Source organism: Coturnix japonica, chromosome 1 (genome assembly GCF_054131305.1).
Source record: "Coturnix japonica strain WE chromosome 1, WE-NBRP24, whole genome shotgun sequence".
NCBI classification, from domain to species: domain Eukaryota; kingdom Metazoa; phylum Chordata; class Aves; order Galliformes; family Phasianidae; genus Coturnix; species Coturnix japonica.
This window is the reverse complement of record NC_140663.1, coordinates 46,071,792-46,095,199: the sequence shown is the minus strand read 5'-3', so window position 1 is coordinate 46,095,199 and position 23,408 is coordinate 46,071,792. Positions and strand designations below refer to the sequence as shown.

The following is a 23,408-nucleotide window of genomic DNA, read 5'->3' as shown; positions in this document are numbered from 1 at the left end:
GTAAACTTTTATTGTTTTTCTAAAATAATTACTGAGATAAAAAATAAATATTACCTCATGAATTCCAAAGTGAGCATAGGAATCAAAGTAATAATCCCTGGATGTCATCTCTTCTGGACTGAGGAGCTTTGCCATTTTGCCTCGGCCTGGACAGCCTGGTTGCAATGGGACATGTATGACAGACTGAACTGGCTTTGGAACAACAGTAGGCTGAGGAGTCTGGGATGGGACAGGGCAGACCTAGGAGAATACAGAGTGTTGTTTGTTAAGAGGCATCATTAGAAGACAATATTTCTCTCAATGCCCAGTGTACTGATATTGTAAATAGATAAGAAACAGTAACACCAAAGACATCTGGGTTATCATAAGAGAAATCCAAGAAAATGGCTGCTTTCTATTCTGAGCTCTTATTTGCTCTGTCTTGAAAATTTTCCTCAGTGCCTTTTTCTTTGTTGTCCCTCTGCAAATAACCATCATTGCAAAGTCACTGGATAATACCAGTGTTGACTGAAGTGAGTGATTCCAAACATACTCTGATTAACATTAACACAAAACAGTAAGAGCCAGATTTTCTCCCTTAGTGTCACGCTTTTCTAGCAAATTACCACAGCCTTGTGAGATGGGATTCATAATAGATTCTTAATTGTAAGGTGATCTATCTGGCTTTATAAAAGAGGCAGGCCTGAGAAAGTTCACAATGTCTGAAAGTCCCTATCACTCTCTGAAAATCTATCAGTGTGTTCAGAAAGCAGTGTTAGGAGCTGTGTAGGATATATTATTGTACTGGATGTGACTGGTATCGAATTAACTTTCCCCACATCTGCCCATATATTGCTGTGCTTTCCACTTTTATAGCCTTGATACAGCACCAACGTCTTGGCTATTGCTGAGCAGCATCAAGACTGTCTCTCTAAGTTCCCTCCCACCAAAGGCAAGAGACAGGCAAGAGGCTGGGAGGGGATTTAGTCCATACAAGTGACCTAAAACTAAAGAGATGTTTTATACTGTATACATCGTCCTGATCAAAAAGAAGGGAAGAAGGAGAAGGGGAGATCCTCATTGTGGAAGTGTTCATCTCTCTGACCAACCATTACAAATAGTGAGGCTCTTTCACAAGACATGGCTGAACATCAATTGTTGTTGGGAAATAGTAGTTTTTCTCCTTTTGCTTACACAGGACATTTTTCCCCCCCCATCATTTATCTAAACCTTTTCTCAAAACTTGATTTTTTTTATTTATTTTTTTTTCTTCTTTTTATTGTGTTTTATCACTCACTCTTTCTGAGACAGGGGAGGTGAAAGAGAAACATATTATTCAGTTAAACATGCTGTTAGTTGTTAAAGAACCACAGTTACCTCTTAATTTGTTTTACTATTTTAGAGAATCATGTGGTACCAACATGCTCTGGACTACTTCATTTTGGTTTTCCTTGGTATTACCCCTTCAACAGAAAACTTTCAAAAGAGCCAGAACTGCCACACTACCTGGACTCAGATCTGGCAGCTGCAGTCCCTAAAACAAAAGACAAAAAGTTTTGCAAACAATTTAAATGAAAAGATCATAGTCAAATCTGTGAGTCTTCATCTTTCATCCTTAATGTGAAACAAAATTATGAAAACTGAGAAAGGTGGAAGAAAAAATTACAGCTTCACGTGTGCACTAAGTGATCTGCAAATAATGGGGTCAACAACTTCAGGTACTGAGAAAGGCAGTCCCACTTAAACCACCTTTTCTACTTCCTTCTGATTTTCAAATTCAGTAGTTTACTAGTGCAGAACAGATTTAATTCAGCCACTGCTAGGCACTTTTAAAAAAAATGCCCTATATTCTATACTACAGTAATGCAAAACATGTACTCTCTATGAATAGCATCAATTAGCCTAGTTTACTTCTATATATATAAAAACAAACCCACACTTTTTCCCTAGTTCCTTTGAAGATTTAAGTATGTCAACTTCTGATAGTTTCTTTGGTCTGTCTGGGGAAAAGGAATAAAAGTAGTTTATGTTCCTGTAACACCTTTTCTGTACCAGAAGATCCAAAAGTGCCTTCTTTTCACAGAATCACAGAATTATCAAGGTTGGAAAAGACCTAGAAGATCATCTAGTCCAACCATTACCAATACTTCCCAGCTAAATTATATTCCTCAGCTCCACATCCAAACGTTTCTTGAACACTCCCATGGTCGGTGACTCCATCACCTCCCTGGGCAGTGCATTCCAATGCCTGACTACCCTTTCCGAGAAGTAATACTTCCTAATGTCCAGCCTGAATCTCCCCTGGCACAGCTTGAAACCATTCCCTCTAGTTCTATCACTGATTACAGGAGAGAAGAGACTCACTACAGCTCACTTCCCAGCTCACTACAACCTCCCTTCAGGAAGTTATAGAGAGCTATAAGGTCTCCCCTGAGCCTCCTCTTCTCCAGGTTGAACAATCCCAGCTCCCTCAGCTGCTCCTCGTAAGGTCTGTGCTCCAGACCCCTCACCAGCTTCGTAGCCCTCCTCTGAACACATTCCAGGGCCACAATGTCTTTCTTGCAGTGAGGGGCCCAAAACTGAACACAGTACTTGAGGTGCAGCCGCACCAATGCCGAGTACAGGGGGACGATTACCTCCCTGTTCCTGCTAGTAACACTGTTTTTGATGCAAGCCAGGATGTTGTTGGCCTTCTTGGCCACCCGGGCATACTGTCGGCTCATGTTCAGCCGAGCATCAACCAGTACCCCCAGATCCATTTCCTCAACACAGTCCTCCAGCCACTCCGCCCCAAGCCTATAGCGCTGCCTGGGGTTGTTGTGGCCAAAGTGCAGAACCTGGCATTTGGTCTTGTTGAACCTCATCCCGTTGGCTTCGGCCCAGTTCTCCAGCCTATCCAGATCCCTCTGCAGGGCCTCTCTACCCTCAGGCAGATCGACACACCCCACCAATTTGATGTCATCCGCAAACTTACTGAGGGCGCACTCAATCCCCTCATCCAAGTCATCAATAAAGATGTTGAAGAGGACAGGTCCCAGCACCAACACCTGGGGAACACCTCTCATGACTGGTCTCCAACTGGATGTAACTCCATTTACCACCACCACTCTCTGGGCCTGGCCCTCCAGCCAGCTCCTTACCCTTTTTTTTTTTTTTTTTCTTTTTTTTTTCTTCCCCTTTATCCCCCCCCCCCCCCTTTTTTTTTTTTCCTTACCAGCTCCTTACTCCTTACCTTCTTTTCTATTTCTAACTTTTTTGACTCCACCGTTTCACTGAGTTCACTCTCCTAAATAATATAACGGTTGCCAAATGATATTTTCATTTTTGTCTTATCTAGTTCTGTCAAGATGTCTTCCAAATTTAATCCAGATAGTTTTACTTCTTTACTTTTATAATCTAATGTTTTTCTCCACCAGTGTACTTATTATTGAATCTTTATAGTTAACTTGCCCTCCAGTCCTTTCTGAAATTTTCTGCTGAATTACAAAGATTTCAATTGCAGATGCTAGACAATGCACAGAATCATAGAATCACTCAGGTTGGAAAAAGACCTTAAAGATCATCGAGTCCAACAATGTCTCCCCTCAGTCTCCTCTTACCCAGACAAAACAGTTCTAGTTCCTTCAGTCGGTCCTCATAGGGCATATTCTCCAAACCCTTCACGAGCCTCCTTGCCCATCTTTGGACCTGCTCTAGCACCTCCATGTCCTTTCTGTACTGAGGTGCCCAAAACTGAACACAGTTTTGAAGTGAGACCTCACCAATGCCGAGTACAGGGGCAGGATGACTTCCTTAGTCCTGCTCACCACACCATTCCTGATACAAGCAAGGATGCCATTGGCCTTCTTGGCCACCTGGGCACACTGCTTTCAGTGTTTCAGTGTTGCCTCAGCCTTCACAGGCAAGGGCTCTGGCCACACCGCCCAAACTGCAGAAAGCAAAGGTAGGAGCTCAGAGAAGGAAGATCTGCCCACTGTAAGTGAAGGTCAGGTTTGAGACCATCTAAAGAATATGAAGGGGCCCAAGTCACAGAATCACAGAATCACCAAGGTTAGAAAACAGCTACAGGATCATCCAGGCCAACCATCCACCTACCACCAATATTTTTCACTAAACTATGATGTCCCTCAACATAATGTCCAAATGTTCCATGAACATCTCCAGGGTTGGTGACTCCAGCACTTCCCTGGGCAGCTCATTCCAGTGCCTGACCACTCTTTCAGTGAAGTAGTATTTCCTAACATCCAGCTTAAATCTCCTCTGGAGCAGCTTGAAGCCATTCCCTCTAGTCCTATCATGAGTTACAAGAGAGAAGAGGCTGACCCCCAGCTCACAACAACCTCTGTAAGTGAAGATCAGGTTCAAGACCATCTAAAGAACCTGAAGGGGCCCAAGTCCATGGGATTCAATGAGATACATCCACAGGTCCTGAGGGAACTGGTGAATAAAGTGGACAAGCCACTACCCAACATATTTAAAAGGACATGGCAGCCTGGCAAAGTTCCTGCTGATTGGAGAAGGGAAAATGTAACCCCCATTTTCATGAAGGGAGAAAAAGAAAATCAGGGAGCTGCAGGCTTGTCAGTCTCACCTCTCTGCCATGGAACAGATCCTGCTGAAGGTTCTACTAAGGCACAAGGAAAATAAAGACAAAGTGATTGGTGACAACCAGCATGGTTTCACCAAGGGCATGCCATGTCTGACAGACTTGGTGGCCTTTTCTGATGGAGTTACGGTGTCAGTGGATAAAGGAAGAGCAACTGACATCACCTACCTAGACCTGTGCAATGCGTTTGGCGCTGTCCCGCATGACATCCTGGACACCAAATTGGAGAAAAATGGATTTGGTGGGTGGACCACTCACTGGATAAGGAATTAGCTGGATTGTCACGCTCAGAGAGTTGCAGTCAATGGCTCAATGTCCAAGTGGACAAGGGGTGCTCCTCAGGGATCAGGTGTTATTTAACATCATTGTAGGCAACATGGACAGTGGGATCGAGTGCACCCTCATCAGGTATGCAGAATGGCAAGGAAAAAACAGTTGCATCTTTAGGCTAAGTGCAGCTAGGTTAGATTAACCGTGCCAAACAGAGATCATGTACTAAGTCTGTCAAGTCTTAATACATGACCAAACCCTAATACAGTGTTTGTTCTTGCAAACCAACAGCAGGCATGCATAAAATCTCTTATCAATGCAATCTTACAGGGACAGGCGTAAATGCAATAATTACCTAGGTACGGTGGCAACTTTCAACAGGAAACAGTAGTTCTGAATTGTATAAAGATTGTGCTGACTGTGCATATTTTCTTTCATATAAAGATGACAACTGTTCTCTAGCATCTGGTAAAAAAAAAATCATTTTTTTTAAGATATCCTGGTAATGAACATCAACATTAACTGCACGCTATGAAGCACCATTCATATTTTCCATGGCACTTTTTTGTGTAGGGCCTCTTCATCAAACACTTGCAGACTTTTCAGAGGTATGAAAGCATAATTCCTATTAAAAAGACACCGCATGTTTGGTTTTTTTTGATCTTAAATCACTTCCTCTGTGGGAATTCAAGAAAGACTATTCAGACCAGAAGCTGCAGAGATAGATAAATGGCATGAGAAAGGAATGCTGATAACCATTGACACCTCCAGAAGAGAAAAATGAAGAGTCTAGTGAGTTGTGGGAACACTGTGTGATAACAAGCCTGATTGGAGGAAGAATGATTGGAGCTAGGAATGACTTGTGACATTGATTGAATAAGCATCTGCATGCACATTTAAGGAGTGTTTGTGGAATGTTTTGTTGACATGTAAAGGACTGTGGGAAAATTACTAGAGGAAACTTGGAAATTGTATAAAAGACACGGAAATGTATAAAAGGGATGTTAGAACTTGCAACAGACAATTTAGATTGTTCACATCTGAGTCTCATATGTGGTACATCCCCAGTGGCCTCATTGGGGATCAGAGTTTACCTTAAAAGCAGTGCCAGTCACAGCTCTGCTAAAAGGACTGGAAGTTTTAAGTGTGTAGGATGAGTGAAATAACAGCAGAGAACTACTATTTTGACCAAAAAGATTAAATCTGGTAAGTTATTCCTGTTCCTTTGTATCTGCTTCTTCTTCTGGTGATCTCAAATGATGGGGAAAAGTAAAACCAGACAATAGCGCATATATCATTTTTAAATTTCAAAGTTTAAATTGCTATGTCTAAGTCAAGATTCTGTTCTTTTTTGTTTTGTTCTGTACGAATCAGTGAATAATGAAGTAGTTTTCTAGAACTGCCCTTTGCATAGACCTAGCTGGACCAGCTGGGAGGGTGATTAAGTCTTATCACATCTTATTGGCCCCTTCCTTTCTACATGCATCTGAAAAGACTCATGGGTGGCTTAGTGCTCTTTCCTTCTCCTTAGTGCTCACTAAGGTAGACTGCACTCAATAAAAAGACTGCCCTTACTTTACTACATAGACCTACATTCAGTGTGCAAAGCCATTTAAAAGAAGACTCAGCAGTCTATGGTGGGTGACAAAGGGTAAGCATGATTGGCAGCAGTGAAGAATAAAGTCTCATTTTATCTGCATAATAGACTTATCACACGCTCTGCCTAATTCTACTTAATCATCTGTTTTCAGTGAAAAATCCTGCATGTAATCAAGATGGATTTATTCATTTGGCTGTTTTTAATTAGAGGAGATGCTGCTATAAGTTTTTTTTCCTTCTTCTTTTAATCAATTATTCTTTTCCTTATGATATGGTACGGCCTTCAAAGGAAACCTTATTGCTAGTGATTTTTAACTTGTGCTTGCCTTGCTGCCAGTCACAGAGCAGGTACAGTCATCTGAAATTTGCCATGCTTCAGAACTCTGATGAAACTGAGCACATTGTACTAAAAAAAGAAAAATCACTATTTCTCATTTGTTGGTTTTGCCTCCAGTGCTTCAGTGGCACAAGTGAAGCAATTAATACTAGATTTTCCATGCTTAAGTTACTGAAAGCTTTTTATCAGGTCTAGAAAACTTAACTAAAAGCCTAAGATTATATCAGCTGGCTTCTTTTAGTCAACTAGGTGACTAATCTCTGAACCATATAGTCCTGGTCAAAGAATGGTATGTGATGGCTCACTACCTACTTGGGTTCCCTCTGCTGGATCCATCCATGAACAAAGTGTCTCCTGGAACAGGGTATTTCCTTTCTTGTAAGGGACTCTACTCTGGGTGAGGGACAACCATTTCTTGGGGTGTCTCATTGTGATACGTTACTGGGATAAGTACCTTCTGCAGTTCTTCTTTTAATGGAGATGATGACAGGCATCTTCTCTGACTAAGGTAGGTGACCCAACACCTTTGCAATTGGGCCACCCCTGTCTTAGGAATATGGGTAAGTCTTTTACTCACCCTTAGATTGGCAGAGTTGTTTTAACAATAGCCTCTGCAGTCTGAGTTATTAGTTCTACTGTGTGCAGTGCAGAATATGTGGCAAATAACTGCTTCTCAGACATCTTTCCCAGCCTTTCTTTTGTCACTGTATGCCTGTAGAAATTCTTCCTGTCCCCCCTAATGTCCCTGGCTAGATTTAATTCTGTCTGGGTTTAAGCTTTCCTAACCTGATCCCTGGCTGCTTGGGCAGCTTCTTTGTGGTCCTCCCAGGTAACCCATTCTTGCTTCCACTCCCTATAGACCTTCTTTTTGCACTTAACTATGTCCAGGAAATGGTTTCAAACTAAAGAAGGGGAGATTTAGATTCAATATAAGGCAGAAGGTTTTTACAGTGAGGGCGGTGAGGTGCTGCAACAAGCTGCCCTGTGATGTGCTGGATACCCCATCCCAGGAGGCATTCAGTGTTGGGCTGGAGCAGGCTCTGAGCATCCTCATCTGGCTGTAGATGTCCCCATTCTCTGCAGAGGAGCTGGACTAGGTGACCTTTAAGGGTCCCTCCCTCCCAACTCAAATGATTCTATGAATCTATAATTCTATTGTACATTTGGCTTTGGATACCAAAATTCCTCTTTACCTTTCCAACAGTAAGTAACAGATTTGCACAATTTTGTGATCTTTGCATTGGTTTGAATACTTGGTGTTATTTCTGATGCAGTTTAGATATGTCAGCTCTTGCTAGCACCTTATATTTCAATTCTGCAGGAAATCAACCACTCAGTGAACAAATTCTACGTATGCTTGCTCAGTCTGCTGTTCAGAACAGAGGCTTTAATCCAAAGCAAGCAATAGAGCCTCTGATTTCTGAATGTGCTTTGGCATTTTCACAGTATTTTTATTATCACCCTAGGAATAACAGGTAGCAATTGTAATGTACTCTAAGCTGAACTACTGTACATGTTTTTCATGAACCCAAGCTGGCTAGGCTTTATCTCCTGGTTGTCCTGTACACACCACATGACTGCAGTCAAGATAATCTGCTCCATGACCTTCTCCAGTACTGAGGTCATGCCCACAGGCCTTTAGATCCCTGGATCCTTCTGACCGTTTGTGTAGATGTGTGCCACATTAGCAAGTCTGCAGTCATCTGGGACCTCTGCAGTTGACCAGAAGTGCTGATAAATGATGGAAAGTGATTCAGCAGTCACTTTTGCCAGCTCCCTCAATACCCTCAGGTGGATCCCATATGGTCCCATGGATTTGACAGTCCAGGTGGAGTAGCAGGTTGCTAACTGTTTCCTCCTGAATTGTGGGGAGGTTACTCAGCTCCCCATCTCTGCCTTCCAGCTCAGGGGGCTGAGTACCCTGAGGATAACTGGCCTGACTACTAAAGACAGAAGGAGGCACTGCGAACATCAACCTTTTCCTTGCCCTCAGTGAAAACCTTTTCCATCATGTCCAGTGAAGACAGGCGATCCTCGTTGGCCTTCCTCTTTGCTGTTTGTGTATTTGTGAAATCATTTTTTATTATTTTTAACAGTGGTGGCCAGGTTAAGTTCTTACTGGGCTTTTGCTTTCCTAATTTTCCCTCTAGTCAAATCCTTGTACTAGAGACATCCTTGCACTCTTCCCAAGTTGCCTGTCCCTTCTTCCAAAGATAGAGCCTCAGCAAATGCTCCCTGTTCACCCAGTCTGGGGCTCATTTTACAGTAAAAGGGGACAACCTGTTCCTCCTCCCTAAAGAGTCTGTCTGACTACTGGGGAACAGTAGAGGATAGGTTCACAGTTACATTGTACTCGGTTATCTGCGGTTTAGAATAAATAACAGTCTTTTTTAATGGAAAGGTTTGGGTTTAAGGGGACTTTAATAATCATCTAATTCCAACTCCTCTGCCATGGAAAGAGGCACCCTCTGTTACACCAGGTTGCTCAAAGGCCCATTCAACCTGGCCCAAACTTCCAAAATATTTCTGGGTATCCTCTTCCTAATGCATAACCTAAATTTACCCTCCTTTGTTTTCTGTTACCTCTTCTGCATGCAGCCATGGCACTGTAGCACAGAACCAACCGTCTAGGAGGAGGTGATCCTTCAGTTTTAACCATTTTTCTTTTCTCCCTCCAAAGCTTTACCCCATTTGTACTGTACAAACAGATCCTTGCAGAGCTCCAAGTCTTCTCTCCTGAGCTTCAAGATTTTGACATTGCCTCCCATAATACCTTAAGGATCCTGAACTCCAGCAGTTTGTGGTAATTGCAGCTAAGGCTGCCTTTGAGCTTCACATTCTCCACATGTCTGTCCTTTTTGGTGAGAATGAGGTCCAGTATAATTGTCCTCCTTGTTGGCTCCTCTGTCTCTTGAAGGAAGTTATCATCAATGTACTTCAGGGTTAATTATGCCTTGCTGAGTTGTCCCTCCAACAAATATCAGGGTGGCTGAAGTCTCCTGTGAGTACCAGAGCTTGTGAATGTAAGGCTGATCCTCTCAGCTCACAGAGGGTCTCATCTTCTCAGTCTTCGTGGTTGAATGGCCTGTGGCACCGTTCTTACTATAACATCACTTGTTCCTGATCTCCTTTTAATTCTGACTCATAAGATCTTTGTTGACTTCTTATTCATTCCCAGACAGAATGCCATGCAGTTCAGCAGGTCACAGACACAGAAGGCAACATGTCCTCCTCAAATCCCATCCGTCTTTCCTAAAGATCCTGTATCGTTCCGTTCCAACTCTCCAGTCATGGGTGCCATCACATCTCCATGATATCAATAATTGCCTTTCACATATGCACACATTTTTAACTCTTCTATTTCCCATGCTACATGCATTTGCACAGAGATGTTTAATTTAGTCCTTGATGAAGCTGACTTATTGGCAGCAAATAAACTGAGTCTAATTTTTAGAAAGTAGATTTGCAGTTGCTGAGGAATGGCCTATTTCATTCTGATTTTGAAAAATTTCACAACACAAAAAGAAAACCCCCACAGAAAGGCAACAATTCTTTAACGGTCTCTCAAGACCTTACTCTGTGAAAACATTTTACCTAAGACAAACATATATGGTTTTTGACCAAACCAGCTATGTCTTTCTGTAGCTTAATGTTTGTCTCATCTGGCCTCTGTCAGAATCCCTGTCCACACTGTGCTCTTTGTGAACTTCACATCCTTGGGAAAAAAAAAAAAAAAAAAAAAAAAAAGCTTTTCCATGAGTAAGAAAGCTAAGGAAACCTTGTTCCCTGCAAATAGGTGCTTTTTATCCTCTCATCTCCCAGCTTATTTCTGAGCACCACCAAGAATTCTTCATAGGTTTTTATTAATGATCACACAGCACAGTTAGTCTGGAGACCAAACAATACACACATAAAACAAGCCAGTTAGCAAAATAAGCTGCTAGCAAGGAGAAACAATAACAACTGGGATCTACCTTCTTCACTTTCAGTGAATAGTTAAATTTTATGTCCTTCTACCAAATGTCAGTTTTTCAAGAAAATTATATATACAGAAATGTGTTTGATACTTCCACTGTAATTTGAAATTAAGCTCAGTTATATAAGCCCAAAACTTATCAATTGGGTACACAGGCAATATACTATGGCAGCCACTTTTTCCTAGAAAATCAGGTTAAAATTTCCTCAGAGAGTGAACCAGAGTATTTGTTCAGTCCAAAGATCACCCAAGTGATGCTCCCACTAACCTGGAACAAAGTATTCCAAAAGGATACACACCAAAGGAGTCAGTGGAAGTTTTAACCAGTGTCATTTTGTAATTATTTCCAAGAAGCTGTTGTAGAAGTTAGCCTTGGTTCTGGCCTTTGTACATATGTTCTTCTGTCTACAGGAGGAGGAAGAAGCTGCATTGCTGAAACTGCTAAGGTCAGTGCAAAACAGATGATAATCTCTTGCAGAATGAACGTGTAGATTATCAAACTAAATATTAAATAGTTAACCACTTCAATGTCATAAAGTGTCATAAATAGATAAGAATTTGACAAGGAGACAAGGAGAAATCACTGCAGTTTTTCAAGGATTTGAATTTTAATCTCCAGTCCTTTGTCTCCATAGTAATGTCAAGAAATTGACATTGAAATTCAGGTTTATTTTTATACCTTAGTTTTCCTCCTAAAAAGGAGTTGAGCATATTTTCCTTTCTCAGACCCACCTTGCTTCTCTCTGTGGGTAGACTGATACACATAAAAGACTCAAATTTTTAAAATGATTCTTGAATACCCAGCTGTCTCTTGTATTATGGGAATTGTACATCTAGCGAGACTTCTAAGCTTATGTTGACTCAGGTCCTACAGACAATACATCCAGTTTTCAACAAAGAAGAATTTCAGCTGTTTCAATTGATACAAATGGGCAACTCCATATATCAAAAACTGCATCAATCACTGCCATTTTCTATGTCAAAATATTCTAATGTGAGATTCTGAGAAATGAGAGTTTTCAATCTTGCCACTTGTAAGGACAAGCAGTCCCATACTAATTCCTTTAATGCATCTATAATGAACACATCTTGTTCACAAATAAAGAGGAATTAAACTTTATCTGACTTCAAATTGCAGGAAAATATGAAACTACTTTCTTCTGACTTAAGTGTTGACGTAGAGCACTGGGGCCTAAGTCCCATAGTAATGGCAAAAAGAAGACTGCTTCTGAGATCCTTCAGATTCTCCAAGGGCAACAAAATGGGAGATGGAAAACCAGAGGAATGCATTGCTTCCTGTTGATTAAAGAACAGGCCTGTAAAGCAGAAAGATGGCTTACAGACATTGTTTCTACAGTAAAATAATGAACTTGAGGATAGAACAAAACATTTCTTCCTCTAAAAAAAATATATATTAGAAAAAGTATCACTTTTTCATGAAAATTTCACACTAATAAATGAAATAATCCTTTACTTGAAATCCTTATCTATGTCTCCCTTTAAGTTCATGTGCTAATATAAAAATTCTGTTAGAAGTCATGGCAGAAAAGGAGTGTCAAATATATAGGAAGCAGAAACAAACAAAAAAAGATTTAGAATTTGTCTATTTCAACATGTTCTAGGCTTACTTTCATTAAAACTGTACGTACTGTCACAGTACTAGTATTCTATTAAAATATGTCTGAAAAAATCTAAAAAGTTTGCAGTGGAGTTTGACTCTTGAGGCTTGAATTAGTCTGTTGGTACTGAATGAGAAGAGACAAGGTAGCACAGAGATTCTTTGAACAGTTTTGAAAATGACAGTCTACTTTTTTGATTCAATAAAAAAGATTCATTAGATAATTTATTAATAGAATGGTGGTATGATTAAACAAGCTATGAAAATGAACTTCACAGTAATACTCAGAGTAGATCTGAGTGGATCAAGACTTTATGTTAGGTTCTGTGAGAGCAATGTGACTGTGATCCAACATAAAGTGAGAAGAACCAGTGTGAGTGTCTCAGGTGAATCTGTGGTGAGCTGAAGCCAAGCTGTTGCCCAAGATCCTGGAACAGAAACCAGTGGGAAAAAGTGTTGCTCTTTCTTCTTTATCTACTGATAGCAGTGATTATTAGGATACACCTTAGAATAACAGTATGTGTGCATGCATGGGAATGGGAATGCATTAAAAGCTTTCACTGGCAGATTATCTCTAGTTATAAAATAAGTCCATCTCTATTACAATTTTGGTTGTTTCTTTGACAGTAAAACTAACACCTACTTTGAAAGTGAACAGCTTTAAAGAGATCTGATCTGAATATAATGCTTATGCCAGAAGCCACACAGGAGAATTGTATTGCCCATCACGATCACAAAAAGAGTGAGCAGTCTAAGAGAAGAAGTAACATCTCTTTTAAGTTAAAGTTCAGATGATGCCTAGATATCACCGCATAGAGGTCAGACACCTAAATTTTAGCTGACATCACTATAAATCTTTATCAATGAGACAGTAATTGATTTCATGATATGAAGGAGTCATTTATAAAGCGTAAATTAGTAATGAGTAATGACCGTTTTTTTGGTCTGAATCAATTTTCTATTTCCCTTTTCTCTGTGTGCCTTTAAATATGAAAAGACTATGCTGACTTCAGATAAACTGTGTTTGAAACAATTTAAGGCTGAACCTTTAGGTAAAAGCAAAAAACTCTCCAAAATAAATTATACACATTATTTTTTTTACTCACTTGGCTTTGGTTGATAATGATCAATGAAACATCATGATCATTACATTATATATATATATATATAGAGAGAGAGAGAGAGAGATTTTTGATGAAATATTATTCTTCCTGTGCTTCAACCTTGATAATAATTGTTCACAAATGTACGCACTGTCAAAAAGTGATGACAAGAGTAAGGTGTGACTGTGAAGCAAGGGATATTTTTCTCTGGTAAGATAAGGCTTATGAAAGTCTGATAAAGAGAAAACCAAATTTTTCTTTGAGTTGAGCTTCTGATTGCAACTCTATACATTCCACGTGAAAATCTGCAAGTAATAAATTTATGTCAACTGATAAAAGAATTATTTTTTTTTAAATCTTGAAACCTTTTCTCAAATTTCTCTATCAAAATAGAAAGCACAGATTTCACTCTTCACAGGACTGTGTTCAGCCAATGTATCAAAATGCATGAAATTATTTCACATAAATTCAAATTGCCATAATATAAGTTTCATTTCAAATGCTGTTATTGTCTGAAACGCAGCACAGATAAGGTGATTTTCACCTTGATGAGCATGTTTAACTCATTTAAATGAGTGGTCAAATCCATGAGAAATGCTAAATCTGTGAGCCATTCTTAATCTTCATATTCTTAGTCTTCACATTCCGGCACAAATTTTCATTTTGATTCCTTTAAGGCCTTGAAGTCAATTTGTCATGTTTTTGGTTTTTTTTTTTTTGCATTTTACCCTGACTTAGCCACCTTCCTTCAGAATCATAAATGATGACCCCATAATCAACATCCACACTTTTAAGGCACTCCTAGAATGGGTAATGATTCAGTCCCGTGGACTTTATGAAGTTCAAAAATTTGATGATGATTTGCATGATACTATGCATTTTTAAAGTTTGTGCATATAAATTGTCTTGATGTCTAACACAGTGATATTTCATCAAATGTGAGTTACTGGTGGTAGCTGCATCAACTTCTACTAATTTTTTAAGTCCCTCTTTTTTACTAACCATCACCAGGGCACCATCAAGTAGCTATACCAGATATGTTGACAAAGAAAATTTCTTTAATGAATTTTTTTTTTTACTACTTCACACAAACCTCATAAGTTTTAGTTGAGTCTTTCAGTGACAACAATGAAGCCATTTCTTCAGTGACATTATATTTGTTATCAGTAGCTCTAATGAAAATGGCAAGTCGAGCCATATCTGCTTCAATTTCATCTGTCACCAAAGCATAAAATTTGAAATTAGTGTCTTTACTCTCCAAATCTTCTTTGATAGATTTTCATGTTTCTTCATTTCACCTGGCTATAGTCTAGTGAGACAAGCTGATTATAGAAAAAAAACATTTTTTATCAGGACTCATCTTCTGTACTTTCCATCCATTACTTAATAATCTCATCATCAGGAAATGGTCTTGATCTTTTTTCCAATCAGATTTGCTATCACATAACTAGCTTTTATAACAGAGTCCATTTGTGTTTTCACTTAAAAACAAATAGATAAATAAATAAATAAATAAATAAATAAAGTTGAGGTGACTTTTTTCAGTTCTGCTATTTTGTCTTTATGAAGCATTTCTTGATACACACTGAATCTGGCAGCATGTTACTGCAGATAACATCTTTTCAAATATTTGAAAACTGACATGATTTCCTTGCAAATTAAGCATAGTGCCTTATTATTTGTCAGTACCTCAGTGTCCACTCCTTGTGTCCCAGGGCTGTGGTGGGCCATGTGGAAACACAGCTGCCACCATGATCCTGGGGCAGCAGGGGCTGAGAGTCACAGATCGAGCTATCCTGGGCTTAGGGGAATAAAAATTTTCTGAGTATTTTTTTCACTGTGCAGTCTTAAAAATCTGGAAACCAGGATCTGAAATGATTCTAGCAGCCTTCCTATTAGTTGGACCCCTATGTCCTTAATACAGCTCTAAACATGAAGTTTTATGGGCTTTTTATTCCTGTCAATATTTATTTTTTTACAAAGTACTATGTACTCTTAGATCCCTATAAACACAAGTTCAAAAAAAAAAACAACAAAACAACAACAACAAAAACCCCACTTGTTCCAGTTAAAACTGTTAGATTGATAGTTGGCTGTTATTAACACACTAACATTACTGCTGAATAAAATTCAAGAATTACACTTCGTCTGATTGGAGATCCAACAGCACCTGTGGAAAGACCTGTGTTTACTTAAGTGGGCTTTGGAATGAGATATAAATCTATGGATGTATCAATAATGTAAATGCTTGTATAATTTTTTTTTTCTTTTTTGTAAGATTTTGTAAGTATTGTCTTATTGCAGCTTTGTTTTTCTCTTGCCTATATTTGTCATTGGCATTTCTTTAAATTTTTGGGGACTAGTATGATGGTCATCAGAAGAGAGTCAAGGAAGTGAAATGTTTCTCATAGAGCCCATATTTTCCATCTTAACATATATTGTAAGCTGTCCTACTACTGAGTTTGTATACTAACCATATTTAACCTTGAAAGGATTGACTGAAACCCTTTTATTTGTGGCAGATTTCTAGAAATCCATGCATTTTTGCTGTGAAGCTGTAATTGGCTCATTAGGAACTTTAAAGTAATCTGTGTAAGAACTATGAGGTTTTTGGAATGATTTGGTTGTGAGATGTTTTGACCATTTGTTAAATGTTTTTAACTGTTCATCTCTCTCTCTCTAGATAGTATTTTTCACATCATGCCTATCACCAGCACATCAAAGTACTTTAGAAATTCAATGAGCATCAGATTCAGCATATTAGTGAAATCCCAGTGGTTTCAAATGAGATTTATGCCACTTCCTAATTTTTCTCCTACACTATGACAAATCCAAATGTAAGGTGCTTTGTTCTGCATTCCTTTTGTCAAAGAACATTTGCTAACTTAGAAAAATGAAAAAAAAAAAAATATGTTAGGGGAATATAGATTTGCAGGTCAAACTGGTATCTTAAGGCTTCACTAAACATAGATGCTTGACTAGTGAAAAAAGCTTCAAAGGTATTGGCAAATTTTGTCTGTGCATTTCTAAGACATCTCAGAACAAAAGAGAACTTAAAGTCACTAAGATGAAAATTAATAAAACAGGAGAAATATTTTTGCAGGTATTATGAGTATATGCCTCTTGGTTTTCTTAAGACACAGCAGAAGGCACCTAATCTACAATTTTCACTCATCATTCTCAGTTCACAAAATTGTCATTGTTTAGAAAATCTTCATAAAAGCACATTGTAGCATTGCACAAACATGATGAGGAATTTAAGCAATAAAAATGTACTAACAGTGAGTTGAAATACAAGAACAATATTTAAAGAATTTTAATTTTTTTTTGTCTGCTGCTTTCTAAAGACAGATCACAGAGGAAAAGAGCTTTGATGGGAAATGTTCCTTGCAATATCACCAAGGAACTTGGGACACTTAATGCGATATATCCTGTCAGTACTATAACAGTTTTATTGATGTGCAGCTAGATTTCATACTACATATACACACATCTCCTGCAAACAGCACTTTACTTAATGCAATATTAGGTATGCTCTTTGATTTAATGCTCACATTAAACTACTGAGATAGCTCTGTTCTTCACATGGCATAGCAAATAAGGTATATTTATGTACATCGGACACATATTTCTTAACAGAGGAAACACTATACAAGGAGTAATGTTGGATTCATAAAGGTGCAGAGCACTTACTGTGAGGACTATTTGAAAGCAGGAGACATTTAGCAAAGACCTTGAAAGGAGAAAGGAGGGAACAGTCACATGCTCACTCACCCTGGAGTGGTGCTTTGTTCTTTATTATCTGCAGGGCAATGGGGAGGAGAGCCAGTATCATCTGTGCATACAAGGACAATGCAGTTGAACTTAATTAGGGTACAGTGTCCTTGGGGGTCCACATATGGCTATGCTGCATATAGCTTAACAATATGTTAAATGTTCAGCCAGTCTCAGGCATAGTCTGTTAATAGAAATGGGCACATATTTGCACATTCACCTGTCTGCTTCTCACAGGTTCCCAAAGAAACTGAGATTACATCCTGCATCTTTTACTTTTTCAGAGCTGAGATTTTGCATACTTCTGTAAAATTTAAGAAGACTCAGCGAGATCAAGACAGCTCCAAGGAGGCAAATGAGGGTTGCAGCTGAATGAGAAAAAAAAAAGGCTGAAGGAAGCTCAGGTCAGACAGGCGCTTGGGGAAATGCTCTTCCTGTCCCCGAACCGTGCTCAAGCAGTTTCGCTGTGATATCCGGGTGCTGCAGGGAGATTTCTCTCAGCACCCCCACGCAGCCCTGACACTGCGTCGTTTCAGTTGAAAAGCACCAGGAGCTGACCAAGGTGCTGTAGAAAAATTCCTGTCAACCTCCTCAAACATGCAGTAACAGCCTCCTCCTCCCCCGCGCCCCCTCCCCCCCCACTCCTTAGCGCTGCACAACCTCTTTTTTTCCCTTTCACGGTACACGACACAAAACGTCTCTTCCAACCAGCCTGCAATGACCCACCTAGCCTTCCGGGGAAGAAGTCATACCGCGGATGCTTCCCGGAAGCTGCCCGAGGGACTAGACAGTCCATCCGGGAGCAAAGTTCTCTAACAGCAGTGAACGGCGGCGAGTGGGAGGGAGTGAGGGGAGGGGGAGGGGGGTCTGAAGGGAAGAGAAGCGCAGTCAGGAAATCATAACAAAAGAGGCAGACAAGCCAAAGGACTCAGGAAAGTTCATCGTCAGTTATTACTTCTTCTGCTGAGGGAGCCCAGGGCTGGGGAAACTGGGTTACAGGCTTTGACTTGCGTTCTTACCTCAGTACTTTCGGCACTGTTCTCCGCCATTTTCCTCCTCAGGAGCAGGCAGCGGGAGGAGTGTTTCATTCCCATAAGAGCTAACCACGGGGTTGGGGCTTCGAGATTGGTATTTTGTTTGGTGTTTTCAAAGATTTCCAAATACAGGTTTTCACCAAAGGGAGGAAACTTCTACAGAAAACAGCAATAAATCAGTCTTCTCTGTCCGTTCTAATTCACCCAAGAGACTATTTGTCGTCTTTTGGCATCAGGAGCTCCTTGGCACTTTCAAGTATTTTCCTCTCACCTCCACCTCCAGCAAGCTTTGGGAATGGGCAGAGAGGTGGCACGCACTCTTCAGGTTAAACTAATGGGTTGTCAGTCTGTGAGTCCACCCCTTCAGAGAAATCTGTCGAGCTAAACAGGAGAGAAGCACCAGCTGAACTGAACTTGTGCATGCAGGGACCAGCTCGGCATCTTTGTGTCCTGTGGGTAATCTTCCAGAGAGAGAGGGAGGCAGAGATAAAACAGCAGAACAAGGAAAACATAGCCTCTTACTTTCCTTTTTTGGACTTCTTTCTCTCTAGGTCTTCAGAAAATTTCTTTTAAAGATGGTCACACATTTGCCACTGTCTTTCCATGAAAAAGTACGGTAACCTCCTCTCTCCTTTCCATTTCCCTTTCTCTTCGCTTTCTCCTTTCTCCTTCCCCAATCTCTCCTCCCCTTCACCCCTCCCTCTCTCTCCCTCATTCCCCTCCTCCTCCCTCTCCTCTGCCTTCTCCTCCCCTTTTCCTTTTCATCCTCTCCCTCCCCTCTCCTCCCCATCACTCATCCCATCCTTCATTTTCTCGACCCTTTCTCCTCCTGAGAAATACTTTTTATTCTTCTCTGAGAATTGCATTTACACGTCTTTCATAGGAAAAACACTATGTCAAGCTCCCCCCAACTTGTTACCTACTCCCTCTCATATACAAGCATGTTCCCTCATTTTCTGTCCCTCTCATACAGACATGTTTTGTTTTGTTTTGTTTTTTCTTGGTTTTACCTCCCTTGCGTTGCTGTGAGCAAGGGTGAGAGGGGGTGTATTACATAATTAATCCTTTCAACTTCATATTCCACAGCTCGACTTTCAGCCCACTGTTCTCATGGTTTTGTTTTGTTTTTATATAGAGGAGGTGAGGAAATAATGTTGGTGTGTGGGTGTGTGTAGCTTGCAAGATTTCAAGGACCAGAGCAAGACTGCTGCTCTCTGAAGAGTCTGAAATCATTTCCTCTGCAGGTGTCAATGGAGACTTGAAAAGATTGCTTTCAGTGCATTATTTTAAGCACATATCCAACTCAGATGCTACATCAGTGAGAAATTTGAATTTGTTGAATTTTTGTCCCCTAGAGTCTATTTTTAAGTATTTTAATTAGAGTTTATCCTGAGCTGACCACTACAATACTGACCTATCATCAGCTAGTGCATGAGTACCCAGCCTTTTTTTGCGTTGCCTGGGCTACGCAAAAAGTGATGATGGTGATGAGGAATTGTCTTGGGTGACATATAAAATACATAGGGTGCTCAGAAAGAAGTGCCTCCTATTTATTTCCATAGAAACTACAGCAGATACAAAAAACACAGTAAGATTATTTGCTAGAGAAAATTCGCAATTACAAAATGTTTTTTTTTTTAATACATTCACCATGATCAGTTATGCGTTTTCACCAATGATAAACTAGAGCCTACATACCGCACTCATAAAAATCTGCACTAGTGGAGGTAAGTTACTGCCACTGTCACCTCTGCTGAAACACACCACCACCTCACTGTGCTAGCATCCACTGTTTGGTCTCCATGAATGTTCAGCAAGCATTGATGAATGTCAGTTGAGTACAATTCTTCCCACATGAAGGAATTCAGTTATGCAGCTTTGCTCATACACGCTTCCCAGTCAGGTGCTATTTTGTTAGACTGTCCTTCTGCTGCCATCTGTTTCACATGGAAATAGAATTTAACAAAACGTTGGTAGGAAGATTCAACCTCTACTGACATACCACCAATATTTACTTCCAATATTGTTGACCAACATCATAAAATAGGAGGCATTACTTTCAGAGCTGTCCTCAGACATGATATAATTCATGTATATGCAATAAAACCCAGAGAAGCTAAAGTATGTAACATGCTGGTACGTCAACTGACAGTGAGAATATGACATGTAGGATACAATGGTGTTGTATGAAATATTTCAGAATGTGAGAGAATGTTACAGAGACATGTGCCACACAGCTTGACAGCGAACCTCTACAATGTACTTTGCAAAACCTTTTGATCATTTAATTGTTCAGAAGCCTACTAATTCTTTCAGCTCACAATTATTCTAATAATTCAAGATCTGGGTCCAAAATGATGCTAAATTTTTTCAGTAACAGCAACTCCTCTTGTATGAAGTAGATTTTTATTTATGGGATTCAAATGGCAACGTAAGTGGAAACAGGGCATTTTCCCTATTGTCTGGGGACATTTATCAAGCGCTGAGGATCTTACAGCCTTCAAAACATGAAAACTCATAGCTGTTTCCCAGGGAAGTTATTTTAGAATTTTCCAAAATTAACCTTAGTCTTGGGCTACAGAAATTTTCTCATTAATTACATTGAATTCTTGAGGGAGAAAGAAGAAAAAATCTCTTCAAAAAAGAATTTGAAAGTTTCTGCAATCCTTTCTCATAGCTTTTCTCTGTTATGTCATGCAGATCTAGTGGTTAGTGACTGTGTGTTTGGGCTGGCCCACATAGTTTTAGTGTTTCTTCTCTATTTCCAGGTAATAGACATTAGACAAATTAAACATATTCGAGTAAAACAGTGCTCTGTATAGAAAACAAGAACTAGATTATTCAAAACAACTCCTGGACCTCTTTTCGTTGACAGCTAGATCTGTTTCTAGTACTGCTCAAACACTGTCTAGGCACTTAAAAGAAGAGTCAAATCTTCAAAAGCACTCAGCAACTATCAAAACTGGCAGGCAGAGATTTTATATAGATCCTTCTCCCTCTTCAGATACTGATCGATTTATCTACTTTTCTACCTCACGTCTTTGTTCACACACAATACCAGGCTATACAGCCTTGAACCTGGTGCTTTACAGATAGCAGGAAAATTTTCCCGTCTCAGGATTTCCACCATAAGGGTGAATATTTTGGCCCACTATTCATTTAATAATCCTTCAGATGGCTGGTTTCTTTACTCCTCCAGTCTTCCTTCCATGCTCTATGTGTGACTGAGGAAACAGCTTTGAAAATGCATCATTTGGTCTAATCTTTTTTAATCTGAAGGGAAGATAATTTGTCCTTCAGAACTGTTTTTTTAAGCAATCATGTCTTGAAGTTGCTCCTGTTAAGAATAAATTTGTCTTTTCAGAGACCGAAAGCAGAGTGTTTTACAGATATGGATGTGCACATATGAATACTTGATCAGACCATAGTACTGGCAACACTCATGACCAGCAGCCAACAGCATTTTAATTTAATATGGACTCTATAATTTTAATTTAATATGGACTCTTACACTTTCCTCCTAGATCTTACACTCTCCATCTTTTTATAAGCACAAAATGTAAATTTAATATTCACATAATCTTCCACTGTGTTACTCTCCTAGGCAAGAAAGCCACCAGATACATCACAGGCACTTGCACAAGAGCTATCTACTGGAGAATAAGAGGTACTACTGAGCACTGAATATACCCACTGCCAATGTATGGACTGGTTGGGAAAACAGTGTATTACTTTGAAACTTGAATGGCTAAGCCCATAAGGTATTGGTCAGCAGCATAAATTCTAGTCAGAGGCCAGTAACTAAGAAAATTTGCAAGGTCAGTAGTGGGTACAGTATTTTGTAACATCTTCAGTAGTGACTTAGAAAACATGACTGAGCGCACACTCAGTAAGACTGTTGGTGATGCAAAATCAGGGACTGGCAAGCAAACTTTAATCCACGGGGATATATGAATACTTGGCCAGACCATAGCACTGACCTCAGTTGAATTTCCTGTTGACAATGAAATTCACAGGAACGCTGAACCTGGGAATATTTAAAAATTATAGTTGACCATTGAGACTGAGCTTGGGGACATATTTATGAACTCAATTTTGTTAGGTCTCAAGGAAAACAGGACTGGCGCAGATTTAATGACATATTAGAAAAAGTGCATTTCTAAAAAATCCAAATATCAAAAAAACTTTCTGTATTTAAATATATTATGCATGAAGTATATGTGAAGGTCACACCATATTACAAATATAATTGTAATGGAACTGAAGAGAAAATGGTAATGGAAACATTCATTTCTTCAGATTTCCAATAATAGCAACTATAGCTGAGTGTGGCAAAAATACTGTGTTCACCATCAGTAAGTTCATACTCATTTCCAATTTTGTCATTAGCTTGGGTGAAACCCAAGGTTCTACATTTGAAGCAGAGTTATCCCATAAGTACAGACTGAGAATCTGACTGCATAGCAATCTTGCATAGCAATCCTGATGAAAAGCATTTTGAGTTTACAGGGTGGGAGTTGTGAAGCTAGGTTAAAAATGCTTTATTATGCTTCCTCGCTACATAAGAGGTAAAATGCATAATTAGCTACGTTAAATGAAATGTGGTTAAACCAAGTGATGTTACTTTATCTCTTTGTCTGGTATGATTAAGACTCCATCTTTGATTCTACGTCCAGTTCCGAGTCTCCTGTCTCAAAAAGGAGTTGAATACATTGGAGATGGTACAATGGAGTACTACTAAGATTGTCTGGTGTGGTGGAAAACCTCTGAGAAAATCTGGGCTTGTTGGGCATGGTGAAGCAGAGGTAAAACACTCAGTAATGGCTTATGTCTAGCCTTAAGGATTGTTACTAAGATGACTGTGTGAAACTCTTCTTGATAACGTCAGATGATGTGAAAAAGGCAACTGTTGAAGGTCATAGCTTTGGAAGCTGAGATTCAGTGTTGGCAAAAGAAGGGTCTCAGTGCATAAAAAAAGTCTGATCAATTGAGCTTTATACATCAAGGAAAGAGATTTTCCTTCATCTGCCAATGATATGTGAGTTGCTAAAGGGAAACATACATGAAAAAGAGAAAAAATGTTCCTGCTGATAAAATCTTTCTCCCTAAAAT

General features: G+C 39.6%; 1 protein-coding gene and 1 long non-coding RNA gene across 13 annotated transcripts in view; one reads left to right on the top strand and one right to left on the bottom strand.

The window, feature by feature from the left end:
- The window catches only part of LOC107318157 (protein arginine N-methyltransferase 8), a 50,112-nt gene extending 31,141 nt beyond the window's left edge, over positions 1-18,971 (bottom strand). For 8 of the 12 annotated variants that reach the window (XR_014935057.1, XR_014935056.1, XR_014935058.1 and 5 more), the window contains exons 1-2: positions 18,282-18,971; positions 55-240 (exon numbers count right to left, since the gene is read on the bottom strand). Coding sequence is in view for 7 of the 12 variants with exons in the window: in XM_032446735.2 (XP_032302626.2) it covers positions 55-240; positions 18,282-18,356 (261 nt within the window). In the remaining 5 variants the exon portion in view is untranslated. Of the gene's footprint in view, positions 1-54; positions 241-17,262; positions 17,324-17,988; positions 18,094-18,281 lie in introns of those variants that run through there. The other 4 variants (XM_032446737.2, XM_085517729.1, XM_032446736.2 and 1 more) reach the window with 4 other exon arrangements.
- On the top strand, positions 11,048-12,247 carry LOC146762391 (uncharacterized). The gene is made up of 2 exons (XR_014935092.1): positions 11,048-11,213; positions 11,906-12,247. It is a non-coding gene; the product is annotated as an uncharacterized LOC146762391 (long non-coding RNA).
- Positions 18,972-23,408: the final 4,437 nt, after the last annotated feature.